The following is a 12,355-nucleotide window of genomic DNA, read 5'->3' on the forward strand; positions in this document are numbered from 1 at the left end:
AAATACCTTTAACATGACTGAAACCTTCTAACTTTTTTAACTCCTGACGAGGAACTTTCCTATCAATTTCTTCTAATATTCAGTAAAAAATAAAAGAAAATATCACATAGTAGGAAACATGGTATTAATGTATATTAAGTCAATTCGACAAAATTCATGTATTATATTGTAAATAGGTTTATTTCTTTCTATAAACATTTCTAATAGAATAGAAAGAAGAAAATTCTCTAGTAAGAATATTTACGAAAAACAAAATTGTTGTGAAAAATTATTACTAATAGGACAGTTTATGACAGAAATACGATTCTTCTAATGTTTGATATATGACGATTAATTCTAATAGTAAACTTAAATACTCCAACATTGCATTTAATTTGCTGATACCTTGTTATTTTTTAATAATGAATAATCACAAAATTCAATTAGCAAATGTTGCCTGAAATAATATGGCAATTAAAACTGTTTTTATCAACACAGGTCACAACTGTTTTTTCGCCTTTATGTACGCCTCGAAAATAAACATGGTCATTATCAATTACCATCAAAAATCACTCGATTATTGAAAAATTGGATTCCAGATTAAATAAGCGCTAATTGATTTTGTTTTAACCATCATTAATATTTAATTTACTAACCAATTATATATTTATTATGTATATAAAACACACTTGCTAAAAAGTCAGCTGTCTATAAAAAATAAAAACAAACTTCCATACAATTATTGTTTGAATTGTTATTAGTGAACTAGATTTATATTGTCTAATTTCAGCATTTACGTTGATCTAATGATTTGCCCTTAGCTCTAGCTAATTAAACTCACTTATATAATAATGATAGGTAACAACCTCTCAGTGCTCGTAATTTTCTTCACTAATCTCATATAATTTTCATTTACACTCGCCAGCGTTACACGCAGTCAACTCGCGTGCTCAGAATTGATAACTCAATGTTGCCGCAACAACTCTGAGTTTTAGTACATTTTGCCTTTGGCATATAACAAAGTTCCATGAAAAATGATATCGAATATAATTTATTTTGACATTATAGTACATCTAATGCATATATTATCGAAGCACTTAAAACTACAATTAATATACAGCCATAATAATTTATAGGTTTGAGTTGTTTTACTAAATTTACATTGAACTTTTTTCCGCACCAGTATAAGAAGAGGTTTTGCGCGCGTTATTTTATGTAGTGGGATCCGCCAAAAGCCTAACCCACCTAATTAATACTTGTATAACTAAGTAATGTAGTTTACTTTCATTAAAGAGTATATTTAGTTTTTGCGTTTAGTTCTCGTTTCCTTCGATGAATTGTTGCAATCAAAGCTCCTTCGATGAAAAGTTATTTTGATATTACTGCAGATCTCCTTAATTTGTTCTGTTACTACTTGTATACATCTTTCTTGATAAAACTAGATTTAATAACCGCATTTTCCATATCTGCAAAGCAGTTAGTTTTTCTCTCCTCATATATTTTAACCAAACGTTCATGTATATTATGAACATTAACACCCATACACATAAAGCTTTCATACTCTATAATACAATTTGCTACAGTTAAAATATATTAATTGTATACTGACCTTGCTTAATTTTTCATCACCCTGTGCATATCTATCAGCTTTAATGGATACTTTCAAGACCAACATTTTTTTCTGACATAATTGTATTAAATTATGTTTGGACTGAAAAAAACTATTTACTGATCTTATACTTTTTCGTATATTTGAACTAAGATACAGCTAACACTAACCTTGATTCGTCACCCGTTTCCCATGAAGACGGTTTGCGAATTTAACGTTATATTGTTTTTTATTTCTTGAGATCTTTTAGTGACCGTGCTAATATTCAGTGCAGCTACAAAACGCTGAAAATATTTTCAATAAATACCGCGGCAATAAATGTTTAACAGTAAAAATGCTTAGCTCTCTAAGACATTGTAATGGCAAGAGGGGGCTTATATTATACCGTTCATGTTTGAAATAAATGATTGCAGACGCAATGAGTTTTTGACTCTGACTGTGTAACGACTTCGGCATTTTAAACTAGAGTCATAATAAGCGGCTTTTTGAAATGTGTTAAAACAAAGCTTTGAAACAACGGGTGTTGACTTACAAGCCGTAATTATAATATTTTGAAGAATTTTGCAGAAGTTTGTCAAACGGACAAACAGCATTCTGTTTTTAAATAAAATAAAAAGAGAATGAAAGTATTGTCTGTCTGTAAAACGAATTTACAACTTTCGATAGCCACATATGGGTGACGTGCGTCACCACTCTTTTGAAAAGACTATATATTCTGCAGTTACAAACCCGTGCAAATCACAGAACGTATTGAGACATTCATAGGTAGTGATAACGGTATAATGGATCTTTTTTTGCGTTGTTTCAAATTAAATTAGCACTATTATAGTTAATTTCACCAGTATAATTTGGATCTTCTTTAGCAGACATTACGAAATTGTCACAGCATGATTTAGATACAAATGACTTCTGGAGTAACTGTTATGCGTTTAAATATTCACTTTTTTCACGGTATTTACTAGTCACCTGCTCATCTTCTTTTGAACTTTTGTATAACGATGATATATGCTCATCTAATGTCTTGATCAAAACCTTCATTCGTCTTTCAATCTAGCGATATATATTTTAGGTGCGAAATATGACTAAAAGATTATATGAATACATAAATGAATTAATATAAATATTCTGCAGTTAAAATGAGGCTAATTACATAATTTGACAGAGGAAATTATGAATTATTAACAGTAATATAAATTTGTAAACCTTTTAAATACTATATATATATATATATATATATGTAGATACTTTATAGATCTAAGCTTTGAAAAATCAAATAATAATTAACTCATTATAAATATACATTTCTAAATTGAAAAATAATAAATTACATATTAAAATTAAACATTAATTTCAAAAATTAATTATTACTTCTATATTTCTATATTTATTTATGTTTATAACATAAAAGTTAAAAGAGGTCTTATATACATATATTTAATGCTCTGAAGTTATTAAAGTTCTGAAAGTAGTCTTACATATAATAGTTTGTTGCAATGTTCAGTGGTTACTAATCCACTCTAAAGTTATCAATATTTTGTTGATTAGTGAAACTTAATGGTAATTACATTTAATTAAATGTCATTCAAAAAAGATTAGTGACTTTTAGTTTTTGAGGCAGTTTGCATTTATATTGATATGTTATTCAAATATTTATCTTTTTAATTGATTTTATATATCAAATATATTTCTGATCTATTATTGAAAATACTATGACTAAACAAACTTTAGAAACATATAATTTTTAAAGTATTCCCTTTACTCTCTTATGAGAGAAATATGAATAACTTAATCAATTGTAGTCCGATTTTGATCACTGATATAATTATAATCTTATTATTATACTCTTATTAGATAATGGTATTGAATTATTAAAGCTTTTGTATCTATTGTGAAACTACTTCGTTATTCCTGCTACATTTATTCTCCCTTCTGAAATACAACTCATTAAAAATATAGCTAACAAATTTACAATAGAAAATTAGGCAGCCTCTTCAGTTGCTTGTTAAATTATCGTGCTATCCCATTATCCGATAACGTTATGAAAGTAATTGAGATGCATCATTAAAACTTTTCTTTCCTTTCCAGCTTGCAACATTCTTCTACAACCAGACGAGACCTATACCTTAAGAAATTACGATCGCAGATCTAATTGCAGTCTGAGTTCGCTGTTTCCCGCAGCAGTCAACATTTTGGACATCAACGTCGGCGTGACACCGAGCAGAAATAGAGGTTTGGAGTTTGAGACTGGAGTCATCCATAAGGTTCGACCCGAGGTAGTGCATGCAATGTAGGATAGAGGGTAGTTGATGTTTTTCTTTTCCTTTTCAAATTTAAATTAATTTCAAACATTGATATTAGGGTATCAAGTAGATATGTTTAAATTTTTTCCACTTCCAAAAACCAAATTATTCACTTTGTGGATTGTGATTACGGCATAGATTTTATAAAGAGCATATTGAACTCCATTTAATTTAAAAACAGAATAAACCGAGTTTGGCACATGCGTACATAGAGCTTTATTTACTTCATTTACATTTTTTTATCGTGATTATTAGTTTTAGTGTCAAATTATATATATATATATATATATATATATATATATATATATATATATATATATATATATATATATATATATATATATATATATATAAACGTTCAGGTAAAAAAGGTAAATAAAAATGGTAAAATTTTGAAAATAACACATTTTATTTGAAAAAGTAAAATTAATATATATCCAGCCAATCTATTTTTATAAAAACATTATATTACACATCATTATTATTTTTTAATAAATATTCACAAATTTGATAAATAGTTAATTAATTTAACGTTGAAAGTATATATAAGGAGGGAAATAAACATTGAACATCTTTGAAATAACACATTGTATTTAAAAAATGATTGAATAAAATGAAATAATAAAAATAATTTCTATATGCCTTTCTATATTTGCTTACATTTTTATCTGCATCAAATTTAAATTAATTTATATATTTGAACAATTAACTATCATTAAAAATTAATTAAGATCTCCAGGAACTATATAAATAAACATTAGCATAAAAAAGACCAAAATTCTCTAGATCAAACCCAGCCAAAAAAGTTAAAACCAAATTACAAAGCCGCCACTGTATATGAAAACAGTGAAATTCTCCTAAAAATCTCCAAATATGATGAATTATGATCGCTACTATTCTTGATCGACAAATTCCATTAATGAATTGACTATTTCGAACTTTCGATTAATTTATTGTACATTTAACAGCCTAATTTGAATGGATTATCGTACTTTTAAGTTTAAAAGAAATCTCAGTCAATACATCATTATTTTTACAATACAATATTTTATTTACTTACACTCTTATATCATAGCGTGTCGTTGATAGTTTTAAATTTTATTTATTTGATCTAGGTCTATTTTTGTTAACAAATTTAATTATTTCATAGTATCACTGTACACTGTTCTTACATCTTAGCAAAATGCTGTTTAATTTCTTCTTCTCATTTCACATTCCTCGACTTTCGCTCCCAACAAAGTCTAACTACATCTTACCTATAAAATAAAATTTAAATCATTACTATAATATATTACATTAAAATAAATGCCTAATTATTACCAGTTATTACAATTTTCGCTGCTATTCTTGGTCAAACCTCATTAATAACTAGACTACTTCCAACATAACAAGAATCATTTTCTTCTCTGTTCTTGTTATCATTAAATATTGGCATATGTTGATACCTATTTGATGTCGTTGAAAATTATGTCTTATAAATTTTGCTAATATTCCCATTATAATAAAGTTGATGCTGTTTGGATTTTATAACCTTTAAAAATATAACCTTACGTTCTGCAATTATCTTTGTTATTCCATATTTTAGAACCAATGTACGTTAAACCACCAAGAATAACACAACAATATAATTATTATTACTATATAATTATTAATGTAACACAAAATCTAAATATCCTAGTTTTTTTTTGTTTTGACTTTATCGACTGTACTGAAAAAAAATTTATTTGAAAAGAATGTACCGCCATTAAGTAATTTTATCAATTTGATAGTAATTTGATCGACGAATTTATCATTGGGCATTTGGGTATGAGAATGAGTATGAGTATCTGTGCGTGTGTTATTTTTTACGATAATATCGTAAGTCGAAAGTATAAAAAAGAACATGTTTTTCATTTTTTTAATGAGTTAAAGTTCTAGGTGTTTTTTGTTATCTGTTTTATTTGTCTAACACATAGGGATCATATTTCGATTTTTAAAAACATGTAATTAATTTACTTGAATTACATTAATACTATGAAAATTATTTTGGCCAATCTAGCAACTGCCTTGAGGGTTTTTCCCTTTTATATATATATATATATAGATGTATAGATATATATATATATATATATATGTATATATATGTATATATGTATATATATATATATATATATATATATATATATATATATGTATATATATACATATATATGTATATATATATGTATATATATATATATATATATATATATATATATATATATATATATATATATGTTCGTTTATATGCATTCATTGGGTCATAAGACTACAACAAAGAAGTTTCATTCATTCTTGTTCGCAATCTGAATCATGTTCCAGCCAATTACCATATTATTCATTTCTAATCTACCGAAGACTGGTTAACCCTCTGTCAATTTCTTTTCCTGTATGATGGATATGTATCCAAAGCGAAGGTGTTATTGTGAGCGGTGCTTCTTTCTACAGTACATTTTTGAAGTGACAAAATACTAATTCATTTCCAGGTATAAATCCATGGCTGTTTCCACCAGCAAAAAATAATAAATCTGGGACTAATTATTTAAAAAAAACATTATAAGTAACTAAATCAATGTTATCATCAGTATCAGCTTTTGTATTATTTACACTCTTTATTAGTATTTGGTGCTAAGATTGGTCCAATGTTCAAATTTGAAATATCCAAGTCTCGTCTAGATATATTAATAGAAATAATAAATCTTCCTTACTTTTGTTATATGCTTTTAAAAATGGTATTGTCTAAAAAACAATGTCTTAACCAACAATCTTTTTTATAAGATTTCTATAGATATTTTCCAGATTCATAGTTTTCATATATTCTCTCTAATAGTTCCTGACTATGGCTATTTAATGGATTTGACATTCTTAATCAGTTTTATAACATATTTTATCGTTTGTAGGTTTTTATAAACTCTAATTATTCAATATCATTATTATCATTAAAATTTTGAATAGTTTTTAGATACATGGCATCGAAATCGAATTTTATAGACCGATATGGCTAAATGATTGGACACAACATACTTCATTCTTCATTCTTTTTAACTAGGATAATCCTAATTAACAAAATGACATTCGACATCATTGATGACGTGCATTGGCTGTTTTATTGGAAGGACTATAGACATTTTTGTTTTCAGTTCTTCAAAATTTCATTCGTTCATTGATTCAGCAAATTGTTGCATAGATTTTCAGAATCACTCCTCAGAATTGATTAATTTATAATATGGTTTCAATCAAATTAAAGAATGTATATTAGTAATTGACATGCATAAAACGATATGATCATCGACATTTCCTCAAATGCTTTTTACAGTAACAAATTATAAAAAGCGAATCAAGGCCATTTGAATCCTAATTCAAATTTTGTGTTTTGCTACACAGACACCGATACACATCAACCAAACTACAGTATTATCAAAGTGTGTTTTAGAATGACAGTGACAGTATGTTACTAAAAATATAATAACCTATATTTGAGTAATCGAGGCTTATCGATTTTATGTATTTACAAAAACATTTGCGCTTTTATTTATATAGATTCTTCATTTTATCAATTTTCGCCATTCTCTTAAAGTAATCTGGGGAAACAAGAAGATATTTTTGTTCGTCCTGTTTTGATATTTCAGATTTTAAATAAGTGTTCTATTTATTTTATAAATGGAAAACAATTCCCATTAACTTAAATTAAATGTTTTAATTTTAAAATATTACGTATCCTCATATATACATTTATTAAAATTTAATCTAAAAAAAAACTTTTACCGTAATATTATTTAAAGAAACCCGAAATAATCCTCCTTTCCTAACTCCTCTTGACAACCAACTGCTTTGTATGGGAAACAAAGAAAGTAATTTTAACTTTTTTAATTACCTACTTATTATCCAGGATGAAAATAACAAAAGTAGTTCGTTTGATCACTGAATAAATGTTAAAGAGTGGGCTTGGAGATTATATTAAATTAGATGAACTTTTCTTTTGATAAAAGAAATACTCAATTAAAAAGAACGAGTTGGAGTTGGAAATGTTTGAAATTATTATTGAAAAAATGTATTACGGTAATATATTTTTGAATATTTTATGGGGTTTCAGATGCGTTATTTATAAGCGTGTCGAGTCGTTTTTTATTCAGCTTTGCAGCATCCACGCTTTTTTTGAGTGATCAAATATAGACGCAAACTATATATCTAGGTTTGACATATTAGGGTCAGTTTTTATTTAAAAATACCATTTGATGTATAAAAGAATATTTTTATTTGGCAATATTTCTATAAATAGACGAATAAATATGGTTATAGTCTAAAGAAATAAAAATTGTATGACATTTTGAAGCATTTGGGAGGTAATAATAAGCGACTTCCACTTCTAGCTTTATATCAGTATTAAATATTATATTTATATATATATATATATATATATATATATATATATATATATATATATATATATATATATATATTAGTATTGTTAAGTAGTATTAGTTGCGATTAGTAAGTTATTGATTACCAATGCTTATCGCTAAGTAATCAATGAAGAATTGCACGATGTCATAGAAATCAAAAGCATACACGAAGTGTCCGTCAATATGTAATTATGGACAAATCGAGAATATGTTACACTCTAGCAAGTTTTTGACAGCAAATGGACTTCAAAAAAGATAAACCCACAACCATTTTATAAGACAAATTATATAGAAGCTGGTAACATTATATACACAGGATTATCAGTTTTGCGAATACATTAAGAAATAAGAACAGAGAGCGCACATTAATACAGTTAACATAAAAAGTTTGAAATCATATAAGTACAGTTTAAATTCTTTCTATACTTATCGATCTACCGATTTAGCTTCCCGTGACCATTTATTTTCAAACTTTAAAAGATAAGAAAGTAAGTTGGCCGAGAATGAATGAAAAGATCATTCTGCAAATAAATGCTTATTTTGTAGACCTTTGGCAAGATAACATTTTAAAATATTTAGAAAGTTAGTAAATCTCTTTTGGAAAATTACATAGAATATAAAAAGCTTGAAAAATAAAGAAACTGCCAAAAATAATTTTTTTTTTGATCGAATATGATGAATATGAAGAATTTGTGGATTGACTGTCGGACTTAATGAAATAATATTATAAAAATAATGTAATATAATGAATGTTAATAACATGAAATTATATGGGTTGATGTTTATTGTTAACCATTTTATTTACTTTATTGTGTAACTTTCTTTTTTACTTTCCAAGTACAGATATTAACTTTTGTACTATTTAATATCTTTGAAATGGCTACTATTATCGATAAAAGTCAATATTGATATATTTATAATGTATATGAATTTTTGTTCAGAAATAATGTTGGCCTTCAAAATAAATTCCCAGGAAATATAGGTTTGTCACTGTGATTGTCACACAAATACCGAAGTAGTTATTCCGGGAATGATAACAAATCTGTAATTTAGTATCATATTTTATGGAGCATTAATAAATCACGTTATCGTAAAACGTAGAGACGACTAATTGTATAAAATGAAGTGCAATATCAAAGCTGTTTTCCATAAATTTAATTTCCATGCCTTTAGGGTAAGCATTTAAAAGTCTAATTCAAACTACTTAATCTTTCATGACATTGAATAGGAAAATTAAATTTATTTCTCGCCCAAGCACACTCGATGTAGATAATATAAATTCGCCTACCATTAGAGCCTGATAAACATAATACCGAGCAACAAATATTTGAATTATATTAACGGTGATGATTGATGAGAAAATTTTCTTCGAAATATCTTTTTTGTTGGGCTTGAATTATATACTATCAATTCTAAATAAATAATACATAATTATAATGTCTATTAAAGTATCCATCAATCGATTTTGATCTATAAAAGATAAGAAAACATACATTTTCGTTTGTATCATATTGAAAATCAATTATTTACTGTTTAAACTAACAGTGAACTCACGTTATCAAACTTTTATGACGTCCTAATGTAAATAAAATAAACTAAAAATTATATTGTTAAATATAATTCAATTTAACAATATATTACATCTAAAACATATATTATCGAAGGACTTAAACTAAATTTAATTATACAGCTGCAATAATTTGTAATGTAGAGTTGTTTTATTATATCTACATTGTAATCTTTTTTACACCACATATGAGGTAGAGTTCTTGATGTGGTTATTATCAAAATAATATAATTTATTTTCATTCCAGATCATATTTACCTTTTAAGTTTAGTTCTTATTTTATTCGTTGCTGTTTCCATCCGATATTTCCTTGTTAACTCATTTTGATATATTTCTCTATATTTATATTACTACCTTAAGTTATCTTCTATTACTACCTGGGTATATTATTCTTGAAATATTCTACTGATTACCTCTATAGGTTTTGATTTAATCGCTGTATTCCCCTTACTGCGTAAGCCATATAATCTGTAAAAGAGTTAATATCCATTGTCTCCTTATATGTTCCAACCAAATGCACAGAGTTAGTAACCAAATTTACACACAGTATATTCTAAACAATTATATACATATCTATGCACACAAATCATAAACACTCTACAATAACATTTTCTACAGTTATGGTATATTAATTTTATATATATCTTTAGCTGTTTCTGCCCTTATTACTCTGGCTTGGTAATTGTCAGCATAAGCCCACATTAAGAAAATTCCTTTCAGTCATTGTAACTGCCAAACTACGAGAGTCACTCTTCAAGTAAATTACTACAATTCTTAATTTCTAATCTATCGATTACTTGTTCATGACTATAATGTAGATAATCCTTCTTAATCAGCACGCATTTTTAGACCTGTTCAAAAAGAGTAAACAACATAAAACACAAACATTTAATTTATACTTACCAAGTGACAATTTGAAATAGTCCACCCTCAGAGAGCTGCATACTTATCGGTTTTCTGAGAATATTTTCCAGATCAACAATTTCTTTCAAAATAATTCTATTAAATTCTGATTGTGTTTAGAATACAATATCGAAAAACTACTCACGTTTTTAATACATTTCATGTATTTGATTCCGTTCTAGTTAACTTGATTCGTCAACCGATTCGCATGTGAACGGTTTATCTTTAAACAACCTAACTAGTTAATTAGTTACACTACATATAATAATATTCACTGCAAATGCAATATCCTAAAACTTTTTAGAATAATATTCCCTGAAACATGATGTTTAATAGTATCAAGTCTTCAAGTATCAAGACATCAAAACAAGCAAAGGGCCAAAACAATATTAGCCAATTTATAACCTCTAATTATTATCACTAGTGTCTTGAAGAATTTTGGGGATATTTTAGACAAGGCGAATTGTATAGTTGATTCGGTTACGTGCTCAGACGAAGCAGACAGTCTTATGTCTCTTTTTAACTGGAATAAAATGAGAAGGAAGCATACGGGATCATTTTAGAATGAATTTACAAACTGCAATTGGTAATAAATTCGACGTCGTGATGACGTGAGTTCATAGCTATTTTGAACTGATTTTAATTTGATAATGAATAAAGTTCTCTATCGATTGGTCTGAAACTTCGATGAAACATTGAATTCGAATACGCGTATGTATTTGTATTCTTACTATGTAAATAATAGATCTGTTTTTTAATATGTAATTTGTCACTAAAAAAAACCAATCAATATATAAATAGTTGTGGTTGATTTTTTTAAAAACATTTTAATAATTGTTTTTTTAGTTCGATTTTTTGTCTACGAAGTCTGTTCGAAGTTATTTTGTACATACGTCATTTAAATTTGTGATCAACCGAAACTCAGGGTTGATGGAGCTTTTTTTTTCAGTTTGGCTTTGACATATTTCTAATTACATAGTTCTAATTTAAAATAATTGAACAAAAATGTTATCAAATACAATTTATTTTAACATTATAGTACATTTAAAAATTACAGTTAATTATACAGACCCAATAGTTTATAGGTTAGAGTTATAACCTCCTTTCACTATTGCTTTCAAGAATTTTGCATACATCTGAGAACCGGACAATTTTGACACATTTTGACATGTGTTTACGTATTCGAACTATTCAAACAGCATTGGGTCTCTAGGGTTAACTAGAATAAAATGAGAAGGAAAATATTGTCAGATTTTGAAACGAATTTACATATTGGGACAGGCAATACATTAAACATCTTGATGACGTATGTACAAAAAACTTTAAATAGACTATATATTAGGCTACTAGATAAATAATTTTCAACAAATCACATTTTCAACACATCAAACTTATGTTATGTCACTGAGAACGGTATTGAGTATCAAGAACGGACTGGAGTACCAAAAAGTTTTATATTGTACCGATATGCCATAAATCTATAATATTTCTATAAATTTAATGGTATCTCAATAAATACGTTTCTAAAGTGGAAAAAGGTGAAAGTATATGTAAGCTAATATTTTTAAATAAAACT

General features: G+C 26.8%; 1 protein-coding gene across 2 annotated transcripts in view; it reads left to right on the plus strand.

The window, feature by feature from the left end:
* The window catches only part of LOC143191569 (corticotropin-releasing factor-binding protein), an 80,453-nt gene that overhangs the window by 52,377 nt on the left and 15,721 nt on the right, over positions 1 to 12,355 (plus strand). The window contains exon 5 of one of the 2 annotated variants that reach the window (XM_076396778.1): positions 3,674 to 3,861. In XM_076396778.1, coding sequence (XP_076252893.1) covers positions 3,674 to 3,861 — 188 coding nt within the window. The remainder of the gene's footprint in view (positions 1 to 3,673; positions 3,862 to 12,355) is intronic. The other variant, XM_076396779.1, reaches the window with a different exon arrangement.

This window comes from Rhynchophorus ferrugineus, unplaced genomic scaffold, assembly GCF_030347505.1.
Source record: "Rhynchophorus ferrugineus isolate W39M unplaced genomic scaffold, kcgeb_rfMv2 rfM2, whole genome shotgun sequence".
Taxonomy (NCBI): Eukaryota; Metazoa; Arthropoda; class Insecta; order Coleoptera; family Curculionidae; genus Rhynchophorus; species Rhynchophorus ferrugineus.